Source organism: Equus quagga, chromosome 12, assembly GCF_021613505.1.
Source record: "Equus quagga isolate Etosha38 chromosome 12, UCLA_HA_Equagga_1.0, whole genome shotgun sequence".
Lineage (NCBI taxonomy): Eukaryota > Metazoa > Chordata > Mammalia > Perissodactyla > Equidae > Equus > Equus quagga.
The window spans coordinates 85,873,478-85,900,144 of NC_060278.1; the positions used below are offsets into that span (position 1 = coordinate 85,873,478).

Below are 26,667 nucleotides of genomic sequence, written 5' to 3' on the forward strand. Positions count from 1 at the left end.
CAGCCCTGTGGCTTCAAGGAAGGGCAACTTCGTCAGAGGCAGAGAGAAAGCTTTTGAGTTTCCACAGCCCGGGTGTTTCACAAAATGGTAGTGACAGAGAGCAGATCAGTGGGTGGGGGGGAGGGTGTGACTATAAAAGTGCAGCATGAGGGAGTATTGGGGGTGACGTAACTGCTCTGTATCCTGATTATTATGGTGGCTACATAAAACCACACATGAGTTAACATTCATAGAAATTTACACCAAAAGAAAAAAGCTAATATGACTGTAGGTTGATTTTTTTAAAAGAGTTTTTTAAGTCTCGGTTTTTCAATTTCAAATCTCAGAGCATAGGCGACATCAAGAATAGCACACAAATAGTGAATTGAAGGAAGGTTTCCTGCCCCCAAGACTAGAAAACTCCCCATGTTGGGTTGGTGGCATGTAAGGATCCAAGAGAAATGAAGAGAACATAGTTCTGGTGGGTTCTGGAAAGTGTCTCATGCCCTTGCGACTCCCCAGGCAAAACTTGGCGTGGGAGGAGGGACACAGAAAACCTAAGTTGGTGGATTCAAGAACAGGGGGTGTCTCTGCCCATGTTCCCTTAAAGAGCCAAGAGAGATTACGAGACCTTGGGGAGAGAAGATTAACTGGATGGTCTAGAGGGGTCCAGGCAGATGGGCTGGGCTGGCTCCCCCTGGTCCTGCCCAATGAAACAAGAAACAGCAGAAACTTGGGGTGTCTAACAAGGGAGTGAGAAATAAATGCTAAATCTAAGGGGCGTCTGGACAGGAGGGAAGCACAGGGTCTCCCCCATCGGGGATCAGATGGCATGTGGATGTCTCTGTATTTCCAGTCATAACAGGGACAGGGCAGCCTCCTTCAGATGCCTCGGCACAAATGAAGTCTCTAGAACAGAAATAAAACCCCAGGGGGAAATTGGGAAGTTTCTTTTACCCAGCAAAATGGCATTTGATATGATAACAAAACTATTGGTACATTAGAAAGAAAAACATCTAGACATGTCAGTTTATGGACTGGGATTGCTACAAGCATCCCCAACGTTATCCCCCACAGCCCTGTGAGGTAGATACTTCTTTCCCTTTTAAACTTGTGGAAACTGATCTTCAAGGATCAGAGTGACTTTCCCAGGGTCACAGTATTTGAACCAGGACCATTTGTGCTCAAATCCATCCCCTTTCTGCTATAATAACAGAAGCAGTCTAGTGACCTCAAACCAGAGGCTGTAAGCTGTCCAGTAACTGGCTGCACAAACTTGAATCAGTCCCCTGACTTATCTGCCTCTGTTTCCCCAAAAGGACAGTAGCAACCTGACCCAACCCATAAGAGTTGCACCAAGATAACAAAAAATGGGACCCCTTTGAGGATGACTGACAGCATGCAAGCTGTGGGAAGACTCTAGTGAGTGCTTGAAGGGACAATGGAGTTCAAAGCCACTGCTCTGGGTTCTCAGAGTAACAGGCCAGACTCTCTCAGGAAGTGGGAGCGGTTCCAGTGAAGGCCTGGATGGAGGAAAGGCAGCATGGCTCACTGGTTACAGGGACATCAGAAACGGGGGTGAATTCTGAATGCACCAATCACTTGCTGTGTGTCTCTGGGAAGTAGTCACCCTGTCTAAACCTCAGTCTACTTATCCGATGTTTCAGGGAAAACAATACCAACTACTCCTGACAAGACGAGGTTCAAATATGGAGATCCCCTGACACATAGTGGGTGCTTGATAAATGTGCATTTCCTCTTTCTCTCTCTGCTTTTGATCATAAGGTGTTAGGCTCTGCAGGGAAAGACATGCTCTCACTGCTCTAAGATTTTGATCTCTCCAGGCCTCAGTATTTTCTTCTGTAAAACAGACTCCAAAGTCCCAAGGGGTGTGTACAGACGCTGGAAGGGAATTCTTCCCTTTGGGGAAGGGGAGAATAAAGGGTAAAGGTAGAGACCAGGATGCACAGCATCCCTCAGTCCTGGGAGCCTGGAAAGCATTTTTCAGGATACAAAAGTAAAATTTCAAGAAAGCGTGAAATTCATTCACAGATGCAGGAAAGCAAAACAGTCAGTGAGTATTCAGAAGATGTCTTCATCCCTCAACTCAGTGACTCAGAGAAAGGACCAAACTGTAGATGCCTCGGCCCCATCCCACTGTGCAACCCTGGATGTATCAACCCGCACCCTAAGCCTTGGTTTCACCCTTGTAAATGCGGGTCCTCATTCACACGTTACACAAAGTTACAAGGATTCATGAGATGCTGTATGTGAAAAGCAATGTTGGGCCTGGCATACAGCAAGAGCTCAGCAAGTGTTATCTGTTGACGCTGTTTGTATGGTTGTTAATATCCAGTGAGTTGAGTTCTAACTCTGCCACACCCTCTCTGTGTCTTTGGGCACTCACCCCCACTGGGCCTCAGTTTTCTCCTCTGTCGAGGAGGACCAGCAGCCCCTCCCTCAAGAGTTCTCTTGAGGATGTATCGTCCTCAGCATGGAACTGTCATGCAATAGGGACTCAGACATCCCAGATGTAGGGAAATCAGAGACAGATTCTGTTTTTGACACTTTGACAGTTTGGAGAAGAATAATAGAACCAGGAATGGAAAAGGGCCTAGATGTGAACCTGACGTCCCTTCCTGGCTCCAGTTCCTGCCTCTCCTGGTGTTCCAAATTTGATCTTCCAGGCCACCTCTGAGTGTGGGTACCCAGCCTGCGCCCTGCTCATGAAACCGTGAAGTCTTGAGCAACATCTCCATCTCAATTTGTTCTCTGTTTAACTTGCCGATCAAATGGCTTAACTGTCCCACCTACTAATGTGATTGGCAATTATTTACTTTAGAGAGCCCTGAAAGACACCAGCAGATTACAGAATTCTGAATTATCTAGAAACCCATCATCTGATCGCACATTTCCTGATTCCCACACTATAAAAGAGGCTGCCTCCTCAGCGGAAGTGAACAGGAGAGGGAAGAGGAGACCAGGACAGCTGCCAGGACCTCTGAGAAGCCCAGGTGAGACCTGCCTGATCTGCTTCTGCTCTGCTGCCCAGGGCAGCAGGGGTGCCAGGCTCCTCACTGTGGGGTGGGCCTTGGCTGACTTCAGTTAGGATCATTCATTGAAGTCTTTGAAGGGAAACAGAACTGGCCATTTTGTGGGGAGTGGGATGGCCATTCACTCTGCTTCCCTAAGAGACCGGCAACCTCAATGTAGAAATGTTCAGCAGCAGGGAATTTGATGGTGATGGGGAGCTCATGGCTGCAGGGGACACTGCAGAAATTCCATGTTAGGGTTCTCTCGTGTGTATGCTCTTCATGCCCTAAAGCAAAATCTCTACAGTAAGGGTTTTAACTTGATTCAGACCATGATCCACAAACCTCCTATAGTCCACCCAGTTTTCTACATCTTAGCCCTGAGCTAACATCCGTCACAATCCTCCTCTTTTTTGCTGACGAAAACTGGCCCTGAGTAACAGCCATGCCCATCTTCCTCTACTTTATATGTGGGACACCTACCAGAGCATGGCTTAATAAGCGGTGCATAGGTCCGGACCTGGGATCTGAATCAGCAAACCCTGGGCCGGTGAAGCAGAATGTGCGAACTTAACTCCTGCACCACCAGACCGACCTCCAATTTTGCACATTTTGATGCATTTTTCTGGGACTAGACTCCTTAGCTTTCATTGGATCCACAAAAGATCTGTTTCCCAAAAGGAGTTCAGAGGCCCAAATCCAAGTTTACCTCCCAAGGGAAGCCACAACTGGCTCTTTGAATCAAAAAGCCCTTTTGATCCCAGCCAGTCACAACAAAGGTGGTGCTTTGGCTAAATCGTCCAGTTGATGGAATTTTGTCCAAAGCATTCAGATGTCTCCAAAGTGTAGGTACCTGTCCCAGCTTTTGACACCTTTGTTCACTGCCAAATAGACCCTTAAGAGGGTTGGTGGTATCTGGGAGAGGATGGTGCAAAAGGCAGCCAGACGTCAGGGGTTGCCCCATAGGTTTGTCCAGGTTCACTTGCGGGAGAAGAGAAAGGAGAAAGGTGAAGAAAAGATAGTGTGTGTGTGTGTGTGTGTGTGTGTGTGTGTGTGTGTGTGTGTGTGAAGGGGTATGATGGGACCTCCAACCACAACTCTGCCATCAATTTGCTGCGTAGTCTTGGGAAAGTCACTACTCCTCTCTGGTACCCTGGTGAGAACTTTGGATGGCCCCAGGATTTCCGCAGCACTCGTCTGGATGAGTTGGGGGCTACGACGGTGTGACGATTGATAGTCTGTGATTTGCAGGGACCAGTGAGAGCTGGGCTCAGATCGAAGGACTTAATGGAGATAGTGGAAAGCAGTTCAGTTCTTCAGCCACTGGTGTGTTTAGTTTTTCGTTTGCTTTGTCTGATTCAAACCATTGTGAGCAAGCTCAACTGGAGAGTAAATATGATGGTTGCTGAACTTGAACAGAGGCTTCTGGGTCAAACATCTGGCTTTAAGTCTCATCTCCATTGTGTACCTGTGACCTTGGGGGAGGTTACCTAAACTCACTAGGCTTGCACGTCCTCACCTGGGCAATGTGAGTGATGAGTGCCCACGTCTTAGGGTGTGGTTGGGATGACACAGGTTACTGAGTGTGGAGCACTCAGCCTGACACCCTGGAGGAAATGGGGAGCAGTGTTAGCTATTGCTCTTTCCCTGGTGTTCTGCGGGAGGGCCCAGGTGGATGAATTCCTTTCTGGTATGTGTACTATGTTGAACCGGTTATTCTGTCCTCAGATACAAAGAGAGAAGATGTTTCAAATTAGTGGCCTCATGGTCTTCTGTGGGCTGCTGGCCCAGGCTACTGCCTTGCTGGGAGCTCTGCCAGCACCCCTGGACCCAACCCTGCCCTTGGCTGTGACTCCAGACCTGGACCTGAGTCTCACAGATTTTGCTGGAAGCTTGACTAGTGGTAAGAGAGATTTTGTGACAACCTGTTTCAGCTGTGTGTGTGTGTGTGTCCAATTGTCCAATGGAGGCAGGGGGTCAGGGATGAATGGGGGAGTGGGGCTAAGGATCTGGAATTGTCAGATCTGACCCCTGAGGACCCCTACACCACTTTCCAGCTCTCAGCAATGGCTTGCTCTCTGAGGGTCTGTTGGGCAGTCTCGAAAAGCTTCCACTCTCGGATGCACTGAAGACTGAAGGAATCACTTCCAGAGGCCTGTTTAGGGGCCTGCTTGGGAGAATGGCTTCAGCAATGCCTTTCCTGAACACCATTGAGTGAGTAGCCCTGAAATAGGGCCTTGTCCCCAGAAGAGAATCCCCAGTGGAGATCTGAAAGCCCCCGGCAGTGGCCCTGAAGGAGAGAGAGGGTGGTCTGAACATGAGCCCAGGACTCAGTCTGAGACCCTTCCCACAGTCTGGTAGGGAATTACAGCCCTCTTGAACCAGTAATTGCCCCCAGTCCTGAAGCATGTCCTGAGTCCCCAGTATCATCTATAATCCTCCCAACAACTCTCTGAGGTCAACTTGATAATCCCCAGTTTATAGATGAAAAAACTGAGGCACTGAAAGGAGCCTGTGCTCACACAGCTAGAGTGATGCAGAGTAAGGGACCTGACTCCAATTTACTCAAGTCCAGGCCAAGGCTTTTTTCACTACACAGGCTGGTTTTGTTCTCCCCACCTGTGGAACCCCTTAGAACACAGGTGGCCTTTGATGTAAGCAAGAAAGTGTAAGCTCCTCTCCTCAATTTCATCATCAATGTGATGTCCATGGAATGATCTAATACGCTGTTTCCCATGAGATATCTGAGAGCTCTCTAAGCAAGGAGCAATAATGGAAATCTTGATGCTAGTGAGCTAGAAAAGCCTGAGTCCTTCCTAGGGCTGGATCAAAGCCATTTCCAAGATTCCTACCCACCTAGGTGCTTGGTCCTGGCTTGAAGACAGACAGATAGCCTTGAATTTGATTTCTAAATTCACCATATACTTGCTGGGTGACCTGGGACAAGAAGCTCAGTCTCTCTGTGCTTGGTTTCTCAATCTGTAAAAGAAAGATGATGTTACCTACAGAGAAAAACTGTTAGGGGAACTGGAGAGGATGTAAATCACCTGGCACAGTGGCCGGCCCAGAGAAGAGGTGTGCTTTCATCCTCTCTCCATTCTCTCTGACTTCATGCTCCTCAATCTCGATGATAAACATTGTTGATTGATTGACCTGCCTTTGAAGGTCATGGCAGGATGAGTGATTCCTAGCCGTGAAAGACCTACTGTAGTTACCCATACATCATCCACTCATCCACTTACCCATGTCTTCATCCATTCATCCATCATTCCTTCCATCTAACAATTTACTTTTCTACCCACCCATGTACATATCCATCTACCCACCTGTTCATCAGTGCTCAAAGTCAACCAACGTAGAGTAGCCCCTTTCTTTGTAAGTCTCTAAGCTGGCGTGCAGGCTGAAAATAATCCAGAAACACTCTCTATCTTGGAAGATCTTGTGGATTTGAGATGAGGAGAAGGCAATGTGTGTGTCAGAATCTGACCCGTTGCAGAGGTTGGGAAAGGCTGATGTGCAACTCAAAACCCATCTGGCTTTTCCTGCAAGACTCCCCTTCATTGGTAGCTCCCCCTCTTGGATGTGTAAAGTTGGGTTAAATGTGGTTTCTAGGTTTAGGGATAGAGGAACTAATGTTTCTCCTTCCAATGTTGCTCCCTGGGCAGTGTGAAGATCACTAATCCCCAGATGCAGGATCTTGGCCTTGTCCAGAGCCCTCACGGCCGTCGCCTCTACATCACCATCCCTCTGCTCATGAGACTCAATGTGAATGTGTGAGTGGGCTACAAGGGAGGATGGGAAGATGAGTCACCAAAGGAGTCTCTGATGACCATGGGTAGCAAAAAAGGGGGTGTTAGACTCTAACAGACATAAGCCTCCAACTTCAGATCTTTTGCTCCTATGCTAAGTGACACTGGGTCACTTGGGAAAATCACTTGACCTCTTTGAGACTTGGTTTCTCCTACTGGGAAATGAGATGAGTACAGGTGTGGGCTAGATTGAGTGAGGTGAGTCTGGCATCCCTGGCAAGAAGAAAAACCTCATCTGCCTTAGAATGTGGTAGGGCCAGATGCAGCAGACTGTCTCCTCCACAGGCCCCTGATTGGAAGTCTGTTAAAGCTGGCTGTGAAGCTAAATATCAGTGCAGACATCTTACCTTCGAAAGATGAACAGCAGAACATCTACATGGTCCTTGGCAGCTGCACTCACTCCCCTGGCAGCCTGGAAATCTCCGTGCTTGAAAGGTGAGGCCAGAGAGGTGACTTCTCCTGCCCAGAGACAATAGGATTGGATGATGGATGGATGGTTTTGAAGATAGAATAGTGGGAGAATGGATGAGTGGGAGGGTGGAAGGGTTGAAAGATGGATAGGAGGGAGGGAAGATGGAAGGATGGAAGAATGGAGGGATAGATGAATAGGTAAATAGTCACCTGTCCCTTGTTAGCCAGTGCTGACCAATTTTATGCTGTATTAGGCAATGAGAAATCTGAGTTCAAGTTCTATCTACCAGAGGGACATGGAGACAGGTGGAAGGCTTCGTGTGTGAACTTGGACCGTGCTTCACAACTTGAGTTTCAGCTTTCTCATACAACTGTAATATGGAGCTACACTGGGGTCGTTGATAGAATTCACTAATGTAGTGGTTGTGAATGTGCTTTGTCCCAGTAAGGGTTAAAATAGCTCTGGAGCTTAACTTGGTTACTGATTTCAATTATTGTCCCAAGGGAGACTGACTCCATCATAATATACAGGAGTTGTCCTCCTCATGTCTAACATGTACTGAACACATATATTGTGCTTGACATGCATCAACTCGTTGAATCATCACGACACCTACGTACTATGCACTGTGCATCCATTTATGGATTCTACAAAGTTTCACTGAACACCTACTGTGTACTGGAACTAGGTGTTTATTCTACACATACCTACTGTGTGCACTGCTTTGTAGATTATCACTTCCTTTGGATAGTTTTCTTGGTGTTTCCTGGCATGTAGGTATGGATGGACAAGGCCCATTCTCAGTTACTTGGTGCTCAGGCTGCCGTGGGAGCGGTGGCCCCTCTGAAGTCTTCCCCATAGCAACCCCAAGCCTCTTCATAACCTCAGGTCTTTTCCCTTTCAGATTTGTCCCCGTCCCCTTTAAAAGCCTTTTCAAAAGCCTCAGCAAGATCCTTCCTGGGCTGGTGAAGGACAAGGTAAGTGGATGGAAGTGGGGGCTCCTGATTGTTGGCTCTTATAGCTTATCAGGCTGAGAGAGGCCCCCGGGGTGAGCTTTTCTGAGCTCATCAGCATAAGTAAATTCCATCTATCAGACTGTCTGTCTATTGACCCAACTGTGCAGTTTCTTCTTCCCATCTTTCAAAATGCATTGGTTGGTTCTTGCTCTGGACCAGGCGCTGTGCTTTTCCACACTGCAGCTGAAATGGTCTGGCCCCTGCCCCAAGAAGCTCCCAGTCTAGCTCCGTATGCCACAGATGAACATTCTTCCAGCCCAAATTTGTGTGCCTCCTTTAACCAGATACTCACCACTCCCGGAGCAGTCCACCCTATTTGGAAACTGACGTCATGTCACAGAGCGAACAATGGCTCATTGTGTGATTGGGCACTTCACACACAAGTCTTCAGTTTCTCTGTCTTCCCAGTTTGGAAATGAGATTGCTGAGAATCAAACCTCTCAGACAGAAAAATGATACAAAATCTCCCCAGAGAATCCATCCTGGGGATGCTGCCCCCCGGGTACCCCTACAGTGCCACTTGCCTAACTCCCCTCTCTGCCCCTGGGTCAGGTATGCCCTCTCCTCAAAGAGGTTCTCAGAAGCTTGGACACCACCCTGTTGGAGGCCACTGTTGGTAAGTCCTTGCTTCCCCTCCGTAGGAGCAGCTTTTTCCCCCAAGAAGCTCTGTCCCTGCACAACACAGGACGCAAGCTCCCCCCAGCCTCAACTCTCCATAGATTGAGTTTCTTTTTTGCCTTGAATTGCCCAGATAATGTTGAGGTATAGACCCTGTGTCCCCCATCATCGTTGACACTGTAAACAGCTGGGCTGTTTCTTGGAGGAGGTGAGGCCCCCTCCAAGGCCTGCGTGGGCCATTCACTGGCCACAGGCCTCAGGGGCATGTGAGGTAACCCTGGACTCCTTCACACTGAGACTGTCACTCTGGTCTGTGGTTGTTGTTTTTTTCTTTTTCCAGATACGATGTTCTATGGGCTGGAATTTGCCACTAAGGTCTAGGCCTTCCAGGAAGGGACAGATCTCTGCTAAGCTGGTGAGTGCTGCTCCTCACTCCCCAGGATTTGGGAGCTGGCTCCCATGAGGGGGCAGCCGGGGGCTTGAGACACTAACATCCAAAAAGAAAGACAAAGGGCCGCATTGATGCACACAGATGTGCACAGATATGTCCAGTGAAGTGCTCACAGAGATAGAGAGACACAGGCAGCACTGCATCACAGCTACGAAGAGAAACACACAGGGTCATGGAGACACACACACACACATGCCCAGACAAACACGTGGTCACTCAGACAGACATATAGAGGCACACTTTCACACCAGCACACTCACACTCATGTGCACACATTTGCAGACTCACCAGACACAAGTACACACAGATATACAAACGTATAGTCAAATACATGAACAAGGAGCCCCCTGATCCCAGGCCTGGGCTACGCTAGTGACTGAAACAAGACCCCTATCTCTAGGGTCTCAGCATCATCCCCTCCCTCTGGAGGGTGGGTTTGATGATGGGCCAATAGAAACAAGAGTCAACATCCTTGAGTCTCCATTCTAATTAGAGTCTTCTCCCAACAGAATCATTTCCTGCTGTTCAATACGCTCCCTGACCATCTTCTGAGGGCTCAGAAAATGTTGTTCCATGTTCTGGACAATGACGTGGTCATTGTTGGAGCACCAGATCAGCATTCTCTCTGAGGAAACTGCTCCCCTTCCTTTCTCACTAGGCGTGTGTTATATTCCATGTTCCTCACCAAATAAAATTGCTCTTCCCCTGCATAGGGAGCCTTGTCATTCTTAACCATCAGTTGAGGGCTCATAGGTTAGATACAGCCCCAGAATGGGTGGTTGGAGCCATAGAATAGAGTTTGGACCTTACACTGGAGATCTTAATGGTCTTAAGCACATACAGGGAGGTGTCCATATGAGTTTAGATTTCAGACTGACTGCTCTGGTGTCCTTAGGAATGGTGGACAGTGGGTTGGGAGTTCATGTAACACTCCAGGCATAGATGATGACACACCAGTTACAATACAAGAAGTTAAAATGGCAGATTTGACAGATGTTCAGGAGCTGAACATGGAAGCGTGAGGGAGTAGGTGAGGCTCCTACCTATGTTTTGGGTTATGGAGCCTGAAGGTAACTGGGAATGTGGGAGGATGAATTGGTTGCAGCAGGAAGATTAAACCTTTACCTGTGGCCGCTCTGCATGGAATTGCCTGGGAGACCCCAAGGAAGACATTTAAGAAGCTGATGGCTACACAAGTCATCGACTGCTCTGATGTGCTTACTTGCATCCAGTTGTGGTGACCTCTTTTCTGTTCTTAGCAAGAAGATGATGAAGATGATAATGAGGAAGTGTAGGAGGAAGGACAAAGTGGTCCAAAGTGTTCATTGCTAAAGGCTTGAGAAAGACAGGCAAAGAGAAGGGTCACTGAAGTTGTAAATAAAAAGATTATCGATGCTCTGGATGAGAGTCATATCTTTGGAGGAAGAAGTCTGATTTTAAGGACTGAGAAGGGGAAGGGATGTAAGGAAGTTGAGACTGTGAATGCAAGTAAGAGTTATGAAAAACTAGATGCAAGAAGGAAGAAGTACAGGGCTGCTCTGGCTGGGGAAATTTGCCCTCTCCCATAAAAAGTAAATATGCTATCATTGTTTGAGGACTTTAGAGGACCAGCCCAAACCTCTCTCTCCACAGATGAGACTGAGGTCTTGGGGTGTGAGAATGACTTGTACAAGGCCACAGAGTGACCAAAAGGCTAATCAGGGGCAGAAACATCTGACTTCATGGAAAACCGTGTCCCTTGCTCTTTGGGAGACCCCATTGACCTTATGAGAATGAGCAGATCCAGGTTGGTGTTCGTTAACCCCTGGCAAACAACTGTCATCATGCCCAGAGCCATCACTCTCCACCTACTGTTGCCAGCAACCAATGTGGCGTCATAGGAAGACTTTCCCATAGTCCAGAACTGCAAGAAGACTTGTAGGAAACCAGCTTGTGTCTTCTGGTGAGGATATAAGGGAGCAAGCATCATCCAGGCCCACAGAAGCAGAAGATCTTTGAGCTGAGGATGAGTAGTTAAATCCCATAAGCAGCTGAATGATCACTGTGAATGTCATCTGAGAAGTGACCTGAAGGACAGAAGGAATTTGTGGATTGGAAACCAGCAATCAGGACAGATTTGGCTTAGGGAGAATTCAGGAAAAAGTTACCTTCATGTCCTTTCTGGGCAGGTATTAGGTCAGGCCTGAGAGGCCCCCATGGCTGAGGCCCCAAGAAGCAAATTGAATAAGGACAGGCACATATACTTGGGGCCATCAGCACTGGTCCTGCTAGCCTCTGACCATGGCACCAAACTTCATTCCTGCCTGGACACACAGCCACTGCCTATCTCTGCACACCATTTTTCTACTGTTGCCCTGGACTTCTTCCTATAGCCCACAGATGGGTCTTTCCCCTCCCCCAACAATTCCAATTCCTGACTAACTAGCCTAAGACTCCCCTGAATACGAAACATTCTGGCAGAGGGCCAGGTTGATCAGAACACATTTATGACTCATAAATTGTGACAATATTTTCACATTTTGAAAACCCTCTAGCAAGATGTCTGTGACAATAGCACATTAAAGATCTCAGAAATTCTTTCCTACATAAAATCAATGAGAAAACTGAAAAAGAAAAAGTCAGAACCAAATTTTTCAGAACTCTTGAAATTAACCAAAGGCTTACAGCAATCTGGGGGGTGTTTATTCAATAAAGATTGTTGAATCTTGGTGAGAATGGTGAGCTTTGTGGCATTTATCTTTGCCTAGTCCCATCTCCCACTCTCCAGCTCCACAGTAGACTTGAAAACGAAAAGCCCACAAACTTGGTGAAAATCAGTAGCCTGGCAGCCACTGGAGGGAGGCAGAAGGAGATTAGAGCAACTTTAAAACCCCGTTACGAAAGAATTGTCGTTATTTGACCTGCCTGTTAGTTCCCTGGAAGACCCCATTCTCAAGACTGTCTTTACTTTACAAGACTCAGAGCTCCTCCTGTCAATATGAATAGCATTTTCCCCAAGGTTTTCTGTCGAAATGGTAGACAGACCTTAAGACTGCATCCCCAGAAGTTTTTAATTCTCTAGCTAGTCCACATTCAATTTTCAGAAATTTGTGATAATGAGCTTTGAAGTGTTCCTCTTGATTACTGGCTTCAGCACTCTCACCTCAGGTAAGCTGATCTTGGCTGTAATTCTATGTGTTCATCTCTCCAGATTTCAGGATGGCAGCTTGCCCTAGGACCTCAATTCTCTGACGGACCTGAGAGAGTTGTTGATTTTCAGTTTGTTGAGCTCTTTTCTTTCTGTGAGAATAGGAGTGACAGCTTCCAAGCTCTTTACGTGTCAAAACTGAAATTTGAAGCCTAGGTTATTTATAGTTTTCACAGTTATGTTTGTTTCACCGACGAATGGGCCTCCAGAGCCCCTCATGCTGCCATCTTGAAAGTGATACTTCCTCAGAGATTGTCACCCATTATTTTTCAAATTTATTTTCTGCATCATTCTTTTTCTCCTCTTTCTTTGGAACTCTGATGATATGAATGTAGACATTTTCTTGTAGTTCCAAAAGTCTCTGAAGCTCTGTCCATTTCTTTCAGCCTTGTTTTCTTCCTCTTATTGAGATTGGATCATTTCCATCGATTTATCTTTAAGTTAATTGACTACTACCATAACCATCTCCATTGTGTGTTATTGATCCTATCCACTGAACTTATTTGTATTTTTACCTTCTAAAAATTCCACTTAGTTCTTTTTTAAGGTTCAGTTTCCTTTCTGAGACTTTTATCTTTCCATTTTTTCAAAAGTGTTAGTACTTAACTCTTGGAGCATGGTGATAATAGCTGCTTAAAAATAAAATCACGGTCTGTTAATTTCAATATTTAGATCATCTCAGAGTTAGTACCTATGGATTGTCTTTTCACTTGAGAAATTGTCAGGTGTTCCTATTTAATTGTATTTCAAGTAATTTTGGACTGTATGCTAGACAATTTTCGTATTACATTATTAGGCTCTGAGTCTTGTTTAAGACATAAAGAGAATGTTGATGGGGCTGGGTGTTTATTTTAGCATGGAATTGACCCAGTTAGACTCAGGATAACTCAGTTAGATTGAAGTTCCAACCTACCTTCTGTGTCCTGTCTTTTTCGGAGAATATTTTTTCCACTGTTTTTACTCATGGGGTCCCCCATTCCTACTTTTTGGATCAGAAAGAGAAGACTTCTTTTGGAGCTCTTTGTGTTCACACCTGTCCATAGTTCCATGAATCATGCTGTCTTTGTGTCCAGGCTGAAAGATATGGGAGAGATAAAAACCCAGGAAACTCACCTATGGATCATTCATTCCTTAGGTTATGATTTCTTTCCCTATCCGCATGCCACCCTTTATTTTTCAGAATCCTCAGAGAGCTACCTCATTCACTGTGTCCCAGGTTTTAGTTTCATTCAGCAGGAAAGAAAGAATGGAGGAAGCTTACTCCATCTATTTCAACTCTCCAGTCTGCAAAACCAGATGGCTTATGGCATATGACGATGGACTACCAGAAATTTAACCAAGCACCCTCACAATTGTGTCTTTACTAGAACAGTTGACTGCAGTCCCTGGTGCTTGGTATATAGCTATTGATCTGGAAAATGTGTTCCTTTCAATACTCATCAGATGACGAGTTCTGAAGCAACTGCATTCACTTAGGATGTACAATGGCACACATTCAGTCTTGCCACTGCTCTCTGTCACAGAATAGTCTGCAGGTGTTCTAGTCTATTGATATTCTAGTTCTAGTTCTAGTTGGTATTTTTGTATAGCATATCACCCCCAAATTGAGTGGCTTAAACTATAATGCTCATTTCATTATGTTCCATGGTTTCTGTGGGTCAGAAATTCAGAAAGGCTCCGGGGAAGTTCTGGTTCATAGTCTTGCATGTGATCTCAGTTTTACTTGTAGTCACTTATTTAATCTTCCACACAGCACTTTGTGGTAGGTACTGTTATTATTGGCCTCCTTTTGCAGAGGCAAAGAGAAGTTGAATAAATTCATAAAGTCACATAGCTGGGGCAGAGTTGGGCTGAAGCAGGAGTCAGACAGACCCACAGGAGTGAGATCAGAGGAGCTGTCAGTGATCCTCTATGAACTCCCCATCTCACGCCCCACTCTGCTCCCCAACATGATCCCACATCCCCCACAGGAGTTGCTAGGAGAGGCAGAAGGAATACAGCAGACTTATATTGAGTCCCAACTCTGTGCCAGTCTCTGATCCAAGTGTTCTTTCAGATTAATTTGACTAATCCTCCCAATAACCCTTGAGGGTTACATTGTCTTTGACCCATTTCACAGATGCAAAGTCTGAGACACAGAAAGATGGAGTCACTTGCCCAGGACACACAACTAGTAAGTGAGGAGCCATGATGAGAACCCAGGCTGTCTGGCTCTGTAGGCTCTGTCTTTCCTCTGGATAATTTTTCTCACATCCCTTGTCCTTCATCCAAGGGTCTGTGAGCCTGCCTTGTCCAGTGGCATTTCTTCTTGTATTCTACAGATGCCACTAAAGACTCCATGGGACACCTATGGCAAATATCAAACATGTTCCATGACCTGCAGTTGATCCACCAGGGGGAGCAAGGACTGCAGGGCTCACCATAGCCATGCATGCTCTGGACCATTAGGAGTTAGGCACTGGCCCCTCAAGCCCAGAGTCTGGCCCAGAAGAGGTGTTCTCAGGAGAAAAGGAGGAAAGCAGGTCAGTCGCAATGACCATGGCTTTAGGGCCACACCTGCCTCAAATGTCAGCCAGTGAGGAGGAGTAAATATGCATAAGTCTGATACCGACTCAACACAATGTTGACATAAGGGAAGCCATATTGTAGAAGAGGAACCCAATTGTAACTTTGAATGACCTCTGACTAACTAACCCAGCTGGATATGCACCCTCTAGGAGATCTGCCCGCTCTGTAGGCTTTATGACCCCTGCCTGTGTGTGCACCTCCTAGCTGATATAATATGATAACTCTATTCTTTTGAGTTCCTTATGAATGTGTGTCAACATTCCTAACCCTCTCCCCTATTACCCACTGGCCTGTATAACTGCTTCAAGATTCTGTGGCCCTCTTAAGATGGTTCTTTAGGCTAGTCCCACAGCTTCCAATCTGCTACCTTATCACTTAATAAAATGCCCTTTCTCTGCCACCATCTTGCCTCTTGAGAATTGGCTTTCGTCCTTCCTGTGGGGAGCAGATCATGCCCTTTGTGCAGTCCTATCTGGTTCCAATTCCCCCTTTTGTTGTTTGTTCCTCGATCATGAGAGGTATCCTGCTGATGAAGGGGATAGGTTGTTCCGTCTCCTGGAACCAGTCTATTAGCAAGATGGTGATGCAGCTGGGCTCCCAAAGTTAGGCCTACATTGTGTAAGCAAGTAACTGGGTATTTAATAGGAAGCATTTCTAGAGAAACAGAAAGCATAGAGAATAGATTATAAAGCAGTTTCTGATCCCAGGGGGCAGCCAGTCAAGTGATTGCTAGATGTCAGTGTCAAAACATCTTTTGCAGTTTGAAATTTCTCTGATGATGTCATTGGGTGTTCAGATATCTTTCTAAGTAGCTTACACAGCAACAGACATGAATGTCTCTTGAATTTATATCAAGCTGTCCAGCTTCAGTTTCCAGGGCTTCAGGAAAAAGGGCAGTTCAGTTATCAATGAATTCAAGTGGAAATGATGAAAAAAATGCAAACATTTGTTTGGAGATTTGTAGCCAGTTATTTTAGGACACTAGAAGAATTCAGGATCCAGTCAAGTTTATGAATAGAAAACAAAAACCTCAAAGATATTTATCAGAACAAGAACTTTATCCATGAATGTATACTATAGTTTCTATTGAAACAATTTTCCCTCAAAAATCACCCTCATTTTTAGCAAAGATAGCTAATTAAGATGCATTGATTTGCAAAATAAGTCTAGTGTCAGTAACTTGGCCCAATTATTTACATAAGTACAGCAAGTATAGTAATTGATCATATAGGCTTTTTCAAATCTTCTTTGATGGAATTTTTTTAAATTGAGGTCATAATAGTTTACAACACTGTGAAATTTCAGTCATATATTATTATTTGTCTGTCATCATTTACGTGCTGCCCTTCACCCATTGTGCCCACTTCCCCATTGAGAATGATGTTAGCTGTGGGTTTGTCATATATGGCCTTTATCATGTTTAGGTTCTTTCCTTCCATCCCCATTTTGTTAAGAGATTTTATCACAAATGTATGTTGGATCTTGTCAAATGCTTTCTCTGCATCTATTGAGATTATCATGTGGTTCTTATTGCTCATTTTGTTAATGTGGTGTATCACAATGATTGATTTGCGGATGTTGAACCATCCCTGTGTCTCTGGTATAAACCCCACTTGATCATGATATAATCTTTTTGATGTATTGCTGTATTGGGGTCACCAATATTTTGTTGAAGATTTTTGCATCCACGTTCTTCAGCAATATTGGCCTGTAGTTTTCCTGTTTTGTGTTGTCCTTGTCAGGCTTTGGCATCAGGGTGGTGTTGGCCTCGTAGAATGTATTAGGAAGTGTTCTGTCATCCCGAATGTTTTGGACTAGTTTGAGAAGGATAGTTGGGTAGAAACTCCAGGGAAGCCACCTGGTCCTGGACTTTTATTTTGGGGGAGGTTTTTGACTACTCTTTCAATCTCATTACTTGCAATAGATCTGTTCAGATTATCTATTTCTTCTTAATTCAGCTTTGGGAAGTTGTAAGAGTCCCAGAATTTATGCATTTCTTCTGAATTTTCTAATTTGTTGGCATATAGTTTTCATAGTATTCTCTAATAGGCTTTTGTATTTCTATTGTATTCACTGTAATTCCCCCTCTTTTATTTCTAATTCTATTTATTTTAACTTTCCTTCTTCTTTTCTTTTCGAGTCTGGCTCAGGGTTTCTCAATTTTGCTTGTCTTCTCAAATAACCAGCTCTTTGTTTCACTGATCCTTTCTACTGTCTTTTTGTTTCAATTTCATGTATTTCTGCTCTGATTTTCATTATTTCCTTCCTTTGGCTGACTGTGTTTTGCTTGTTCTTTTTCTGACATTGTTTGATTTTCTTTGAGATTGCTTTTCTGGGACTTCTCTTTTTTAACGTGAGCCTGTATTTCTATGAATTTCCCTCTTAGGGCTGCTTCTGCTGCATCCCATATAACATATGCTGTGGTATGTTCTCATTTTCATTTGTATCCAGATATTTTTTAATTTCTCCTTTAATTTCTTCAATGATCCATTGCTTGTTCAGTAGCATGCTATTTAGTCTCCACCTCTTTGTCACTTTCTCAGCTTTTTTCTTGCAGTTAATTTCTAGTTTCATACTCTTATGGCTGGAAAAGATGCTTGTTATTATTTCAATCTTCTTAAATTTATTGAGCTTCCCTTGTTCCCCAACAGATGGTCTATGCTTGAGAATGCTCCATGAGCAATTGAGAAGAATGTGTATTCTGCTGTTTGGGGATGGAATGTTCTATGTATATCTATTAAGTCCATCTGGTCTAGTTTTTCATTTAATTCTACTGTTTCCTTGTAGACTTTCTGTCTGGATGATCTATCCATTGATGTGAGTGGAGTGTTGAGGTTCCCTATTATTGTGCTGTTGTTAGTATCTCCTTTTAGGTTTGTTAGTAGTTGCTTTATGTCCTTTGGTGTTCCGGGGTTGGATGCATATGTATTTCTAAGTATTATGTCTTCTTGCTAGAGTGTCCCTTTTATCATTATATACTGCCCTTTTTGTCTCTCTTTACCTGTTTTATCTTGAAGTCTGCTTTGTCTGAAACAAGTAGGGCAACAACTGCTTTCTTTTGTTTGCCATTCGCTTGGCATATCATCTTCCATCCCTTCAGTCTGAAACTGTGATTGTTGTTGGAGCTGAGATGTATTTCCCAGTGGCAGCATGTTTCTGGGTCTTGCTTTTCAATCCATCCCAACACTCTGTCTTTTGATTGGAGAATTCAATCTATTTACATTTAGAGTAATTATTAATATATGAGGGCTCAATTCTACCATTTTTTCACTCGTTTTCTTGGTTCTCCTGTATTACCTTTCTTTCTCCTCCTATGTATTTTAAACTTCCAATTCACTTAGGAAGTTTTCTATACTGGTTTTCTTACTTTTCTCCTTATTTATTTTTTGTGTCTCTGATCTATTTATTTGTTTAATGGCAACCATGAGGTTTGTATGAAAAATCTTGCAGATGAAATAGTCCATTTTCTGATAACCTCTTATTTTCTTAGACTAATCTGATTCCATTCTTTCTTCTTCCCCTCCTAAGTTATTTTTATCACCCCATTCCAGCTTGTGTAATGGGGTTGTGGTTGAATTTATAAGATTGTGTTTATTTTTGGTGTTTTCCTTCCCTTTGTCTTGAAGGTTATACTTGAGTGTTTGCTAAGCTGTTCTGATGGATGAATATAATTTTATAATTATGTCTACCTATTTATCTCTTTACTCAGTTCTTTGTATCCCCTTTCTTTCTTTTCAGGTATGAGGGCCTTCTTGAGGATATTTTGTAGGAGGGGTTTGTGATGATGAACTCCCTTAGCTTTTGTTTATCAGGGAAAGCTTTTATTTCTCCATCAGATGTGAAGAGTATTTTCACTGGGTAGCATATTCTTGCCTGAAAGTTTTTGTCCTTCAGAGATTTGAATATGTCATTCCACTCTCTCCTAGCCTGCAAGGTTTCTACTGAGAAATCCCCTGAAAGTCTGATAGGAGTTCCTTCATAAGTTATTTTCCTCTGCCTCACTGCCCTTAATATTTTTTCTTTGTCATTGACTTTTGCCAGCTTCACTACTACATGCCTTGAAGAAGGCCCTTTTACATTGATATTGTTAGATGATCTACTGGCTTCTTTCCCTTGTATTTCCAGCTTCTTCCCCAGGTTTGGGAAGTTCTCCACTATTATTTCTTTGAACAAGCCTTCTGCTCCATTCTCCTTCTTTTCTCCCTCTGGAATACCTATAATCCTTATGCTGCATTTCTTAATTGAGCTGGATATTTCTTGTGGAATTTATTCATTTCTTTTGAGCCTTAGTTCTCTCTCCTCTTCCATCTGAAGCATTTCTATGAGTCTGTCATGAGTATTGCTGATTCATTCTTCACAGTATAAGCTCTATTGTTCAGGGAATCCATATTTTTCTTTATCTCAACCATTGTGTTTTTCATCTCCAATATTTCTGATTGGTTCTTCTTTATTGCTTCCATCCCTTTTGTGAAGTACCTCCTGAATTCATTGAACAATCTATCTGCATTTTCCTGTAACTCACTGAGATTTTTTATGATAGCTATTTTGGATTCTCTGTCATTTAGATTATAGGTTTCTGTGGCTTCAGAGTTGATTGCTTTGTACTTTCCATTTTCCTTCTGGTCTGGAGGTTTAATATCTTTTTTCACACTGCCAGACACCATGGAATTGTGCTTCTTCAGTGTGGTAGTATTTGACTGCCTCTTCTATCTGCCACCACTGAGCTGGATTTTCTGAGCCTACTGTGATCTGTGGCTAAGTTCCCCACTGCTGCTATGGGGCACAGGGAAGGGGGTCATGGTGCTTTCCCTCTCTTGCATGATTTCAGGGGCTTATTGCTCTGCCCTATTTACTCGGCTATTGGCTATCTACTCTCCTGAGGTATTTGATTGATAGAGACACCACCATGATGGCTAATCACCTCTGTGTGGTATTATCACCTGGGATGTGAGGGACCTTGGAGAGAGATGTTGTTCCTGTGGAGGGCCACGCCCTACCTCCTTTCCTCTCATAGCCATGCACAGTCCCTAGGTATTGCCATATTTATATCAGACAAAGTAGACTTCCAGATAAAACAGGTAAAGAGAGACAAAGAAGGGCAGTATATAATGGTAAAAGGGACTTTCCACCACAAAAACATAACACTTATAAACATATATACACCCAACATAGGAGCAGCAAAGTACATAAAGCAACTTTTAACAAATCTAGAAGGACATATTACCAATAACACAATAATAGTAGGGGACCTCAACACCCCACTTACTTCAATGAATAGATCATCCAGACAAAAAGTCAACAAGGAGATAGTGGAATTAAATGAAAAACTAGACAAGATGAATTGAATAGATATATAGAGTACTCCATCCAAAAACAGCTGATTATACATTCTTCTCAATTGTGCATGCAACATTCTTAAGGATAGACCACATATTGGAAAACAAGGCAAGCCTCAAAAAATTGAAGAAAATTGAAATCATATCTACTACCTTCTCTGACCATAATGCCATGAAACTAGAAATCAACTACAAGTAAAAAGCTTGGAAAGGAACAAAAATGTGGAGACTAAATAACATGATACTGAACAACTAATGGGTTGGCAAAGAAATAAAAGGAGAAATCAAAAAATATTTGGATACAAATGAGAATCAAAACACAGCATAGCAACTCATATGGGATACAGCAAAAGCAGTCCTAAGAGGGCAATTTATAGCAATACAGGCCCACGTTAAAAACAAGAAAAAGCACAAATAAACAATCTTAAACTACACCTAACAGAATTAGAAAAAGAAGAACAAACAAAGCCCAAACTCAACAGATGGAGGGAAATAATAAAAATTAGAGTAGAAATAAATGAAATTCAAACAAAAATGCCTGTAAAAATGATCAACGAAACAAGGAGTTGGTTCTATGAGAAGATAGACAAAATAGACAAACCCTTAGCCAGACTCTCCAAGAAGAAAAGAGAGAAGGCTCAAATTAATAAAATTGGAAAAGAAAGAGGAGAAATTACAACAGATACCACAGAAACACAAAAGATTATAAGAGAATATTATGAAAAACTATATGCCAACAAACTGGACAATCTAGAATAAATGGATAACTTCTTAGACTCTTAAACCTCCCAAAGCTGAATCAAGAAGAAATAGAGAATCTGAATAAACAAATCACAAGTAAAGAGGATGAAACAGTTATCAAAAACCTCCCCAAAAATAAAAGTCCAGGACCAGGTGGCTTCTCAGGAGAATTCTGCCAAATATTCAAAGAATATTTATTACACATTCTTTCTCAAACTATTCCAAAAAGTTGAAGAAGAAGAAATATTCCTAACACATTCTACCAGGCCAACATCTGCCTGATGCCAAAGCCAGATAAGGACAATACAAAGAAGGAAAATTATGGGCAAATATCACTGATGAACATAGATTCAAAAAACCTGAACAAAATGTTGGCATACTGAATACAGCATTACATTAAAAAGATCATATACCATGGTCAAGCGGGATTCCTACCAGGGACACAGGGATTGTTCAACATCCACAAATTAATCAACATGCTACACCACATTAACAAAATGAGGAAGAAAAACCATATGATAATCTCCATAGATGGAAAGAAAGCATTTGACAAGATCCAACATCCATTCGTGATTTTAAAAACTCTCAATAAAATGGATATAAAAGGAAAACACCTCAAAATGATAAGGTCTTATATGACAAACTCATAGCCAACATCACATTCAATGGGGAAGTACTGAAAGCCATCCCTCTGAGAACAGGAACAAGACAAGGGTGCCCACTCTCACCACTCTTATTCAACATACTACTAGAGGTTTGGCGAGAGCAATTAAACAAGAAAAATAAATAAAAGGAATCTAAATAGGCACTGAAGAAGTGACACTCTTGCTGTTTGCAGATGACATGATTTTATATACAGAAAACCCTAAAGAATCCATCAGAAAACTATTGGAAATAATCAACAACTACAGCAAGGTTGCAGGGTACAAAGTCAACTGACAAAAATCAGTAGCATTTCTATACTCAAATAACGAACTAACACAACAGGAACTCAATAATACAATCCCATTTACAATCACAACAAAAAGAATAAAATATCTCCAAATAACTTTAACCAAGAGTGTGAAAGACCTATACAAAGAAAACTGTAAGACATTCTGGAAAGAAACCGATAATGACATAGGGAAATGGAAAGATATTCCATGCACGTGTATCAGAAGAATAAACATATTTAAAATGTCCGTACTACCTAAAGAAATCTACAGATTCACTGCAATCCCAATCAGAATCCCAATGACATTCTTCACAGAAATAGAACAAAGAATCTTAAATTCATATGGGGCAACAAAAGACCCCAAATAGCAAAGCAATCCTGAAAACCAAGAACAAAGCTGGTGGCATTGCAATCCCTGACTTCAAAATATATTACAAAGCTATAGTACTCAAAACAGCATGGTGCTGGTACAAGAACAGACACACAGATCAATGGAACAGAACTGAAAGCCCAGAAATAAAATCGCACATCTATGGACAGCTAATCTTTGACAAATGAGCCAAGAACATGCACTGAGAAAGGAAACTCTCTTCAATAAATGGTGCTGGGAAAACTGGACAGTCACATGCAAAAGAATGAAAGTAGACCATTACCTTCCCCCATGCACAAAAATGGACTCAAAATGGACCAAATACTTGAAGGTAAAACCTGAAACCATAAAACTTGTGGAAGAGAATATAGGCAGTACACTCTTTGACATCGGACTTAAAGGATCTTTTCGAATACCATGTCTACTCAGACAAGGGAAATAAAAGAGAAAATAAACAAGTGGGACTTCATCAGACTAAAGAGCTTCTGAAAGGCAAAGGAAACCAAGATCAAAAGGAAAAATCAGCCCATCAACTGGGAAAAAATATTTGTAAATCATATATCCAATAAGGGATTAATCTCCATAATATACAAAGAACTCACATAAATGAGCTACAAAAAAACCAAACAACTCAATCAAAAAGTGGGCAGAAGATATGAACAGATATTTTTCCAAAGAAGATATCCAGATGGTCAATAGGCACATGAAAAGATGCTCACCATGACTAACGATCAGGGAAATGCAAATCAAAACTACACATAGGGACTGGCTCCATGGCTGAGTGGTTAAGTTTGCGCGCTCTGCTGTGGTGGCCCAGGGTTCGGATCCTGGGCGCGGACATGGCACTGCTTGTCAGGCCACGTTGAGGTGGCGTCCCGCATCCCACAACTGGAAGGACCTGCAACTAAGATATACAACTGTGTACGGGGGGGGGGGGGGGGGGGGGGGGGGAAATAAAGCAGAAAAAAATTTAAAAAAAGGTTGGCAACAGTTGTTAGCCCAGGTGCCAATCTAAAAAAAAAAAAAACACACAAAAAAACTACACTTAGATAGCATCTTACACCTGTTAGAATGGCTATAATCACCAAGACAAAAAAACAACAAATGTTGGAGGGGATGTGTAGAAAAGGGAACCCTCATCCACTGCTGATGGGAATGTAAACTGGTGCAGCTACTGTGAAAAAGAGTATTCAGATTTCTCAAAAAATTCAGAATAGAAATACCACATGACCCAGCTATCTCACTACTGAGTATTTACCCAAGGAACTTGAAATCAACAATTATACACCCCTATGTTCATTTCAGCATTATTCACAATAGCCAAGATGTAGAAGCAACCCAAGTGCCTACTTACAGATAATTAGATAAAGAAGATGTGGTATATATAGCCAATGGAATACTCTTCAGCCTTAAAAAACGATGAAATTGTCCCATTCGCAACCATGTGGATGAACCTTGAGGGCATCATGTTAAGAGAAATAAGCCAGCCAAAGACAAACACCATACGATTTCTCTCATATGTGCAATGTAAACGAACTTACAGACAAAGAGAATAAATTAGTGGTTACCGGGGGAAGAGGGGTGGAGGGTGGGCACAAGGGGTGAAGGGGCATACTTATATGGCGTATGACAAACAATAATGTACAACTGAAATCTCACTATGCTATAAGCTATTATGACCACAATAAAAATTAAAATTAAAAACAGAAGGAAACAGGAAGTTGGGAATAAAAGCAGAATGAAACAGGTGGCAGAGAAACTGCTGAGGTTCTATGATGAAGACTTGGGAGAGAAGAAGGAGTCTGAGTGACAGTGGACTCAGCCCATTGTGAGTAAGGTGGAGGTGGGGGCAAGAGAGAGAAATCAAGTCAAGTTGTTGAAGCTCGAAATTAATGACCAGAGATGTGATGCATGTTGTAATGATAAGATCCCAAGGACAGTCCCTCCTCCTCATGACATTGGAGGCAAGTCTGGATCTGAATGGCTGGTCACTGTGAGTGACCTGCTCATATCAAACCTGAAGTGAGTTCACTCTCCGGTTGCACAGCAAGACAATCTCTGACACCAGGTGTAGTGGAAGAAAGCAGGAATTTTATTATTGCACGGCACTGAGCAAGGAGAAAGGGCAGCTAATGCTGAAATTCTAAACTCCCCAAAAAGCTAAAAGTAAGAGTTTTTATTTGGGGTTTTACGTAGGCAGGTGGAGCATGTGGCCTTGCTGGTAGGAGCTTTGCCACCAGCCTGTGTTTGGCCTTGAGACTACTTGCAGGGAAGAGGAGGAGGAGATAATGAATCCAGGCAGTTGTCTTTGGCCATTTGTCTCCATGGTGGATAGTGGATTCTGGAGCCAGGCAACCAGGGAGTAAGCAGGGAATGAGTGCTTTGGTTTTAACCCCATATATACTGGGTTCAGTGTAGGTCAACTGATGTCAAGGCTGGTATCAATTCCACCCTATTTTATGTCCACCCCTCATTCTTGAGGGATTTGGGGTGGTGACTGACCTGGCTACTTCCTGCTGAATCAGGGCATAAGTTGTTCCATTACATTGAACGAGTCTTTTAATAAGGCTGTGATGCAGGTTAGGCCTGTATCATGTAAGTAAGTAACCAGGTATTTAACAAGAAGTTTTTCTAGAGAAACAAAAAGAGAAGAACAAGGTTAATGGTTGGAGAAAATTATAAACCAGCTCCTGAGCCCAGGGGGCAGCCAATCAAGATTCCTAGAAGTCAGGGTTGAAGCATCTTTCACAGTTTGAAATGTCCCTGATGGTGTCATCGGGCACGCAGGTAGCTTTCTGAGAGGCTCACCCAGCAGCAGACATGAATCTCTCCTAAGTTTGTATCAAGTCCTCCAGCTTCAGTTTGCAAGGCTTCAGGGAAAAAAAAGCAGGTTTAGTTTCAATGAAAATGATGAGAAAAAAACTAAAAATGTGTCTTTGGAGGTTTCTACTCTGATATTTCAGGAGACTAGTAGAATTCAGGATCCAGTCCAGTTAACAGATGTAACAAGAATCTTAAAGACAATTGACAGAACCAAAATCCAATATCCACAAATGAGTATTATAGTTTTTATTGAAACATAATTTTATTGTCACTAAAATCACCCTCAATTTCACTAGACACAGCCAAATTAAGACTAACTGATTTGCAAAATAAGTCTAGTTTTGATAAATTTGGCATAATTATTTACAGAAGCACAGCAAGAATAGTAATTGGTTATATAGGCTCTTTCAAATTTGCTTTGCTGGAACCTTTTATAGAGAATCTCAGATTGAACTTTAAAGGCCTCTCAAGGCCAGGAAAACCAAGCCAAGGACTTGTCATCAGATTCCAACTGCAGTACCTACAGATTTGGGTGAATTCCTCTCTGCGTGAAGTTCCCCCAAATATTGAGCTTCCTTGCACTTGCCATAGGGAGCGACATTCTTTACTCAACCTTACCAGGTTACTGGGAACCCATATGCAAGGTACCAGGCCCATATTTCCAAGTGGCTTTATTCCAGAAAGTCAGCCTTTGTCCTCAAAATCTGTCTGGTCATATCTGAGCCTGTGTACTTTTCTCAAATATGACATTCCAGTCAAGGCCTTGGTAATATAACCAGTGTTTCCAATTGTGTCCTGTTATAAGAAGAACAGATTCTTATTGAACTTATGCAAACAACCATATCACCATGAGAATAAGAAAACTTACTCATCAGGAGTTTTTACATTTTGGAGGGCTCAGATGGGGAGAAAAAGATAAATGCTTCAATTTTGTTTACAAATTGCTATAAATCATAGTTCCTTAAGAGAATAGAGAAAAAGCTTTTCTTAAATCTGAAAAAAAACAAAGCATCAAAAATCAGCACTATCTCAAGCAAAATGCCATAAAAATTATAATCATCCCTATTCGTTTATTTAGTCCTATGTAACTGGTTCTTGATCTTAATCTTCTTTCAGCAGTTTATGAGGTTATCAGTTTCTCTGTTACAGTTCTGTAATTTCTACCCCGTTTGGTTTTAGGATCTGAACATTTATCAGAAACCTCTTCTATAGAGTAAGTGCCAGAGTCCCTTCCATGAATTTCTCTGAAGATGAAACATATTTGCAAAAATATCAAAGTAAAACAGCAACTGTCTGCAAATAACAAAACATCTAAAAGTAACAACAGACAAAGACATTTGACTCTTTCTGTGATATACAACATTTTGAGATAATAACCAGAATTATGGCTG

At 42.8% G+C, this 26,667-nt stretch overlaps 1 protein-coding gene across 1 annotated transcript; it reads left to right on the plus strand.

The window, feature by feature from the left end:
• Nucleotides 1-4,754: 4,754 nt before the first annotated feature.
• On the plus strand, nt 4,755-9,247 carry BPIFA1 (BPI fold containing family A member 1). Its single transcript, XM_046678038.1, has 7 exons — nt 4,755-4,914; nt 5,069-5,225; nt 6,677-6,784; nt 7,106-7,255; nt 8,137-8,209; nt 8,801-8,864; nt 9,207-9,247. The coding sequence occupies exons 1-7, from the start codon at nt 4,755-4,757 to the stop codon at nt 9,245-9,247; spliced, it is 753 nt and encodes a 250-aa protein (XP_046533994.1).
• Nucleotides 9,248-26,667: the final 17,420 nt, after the last annotated feature.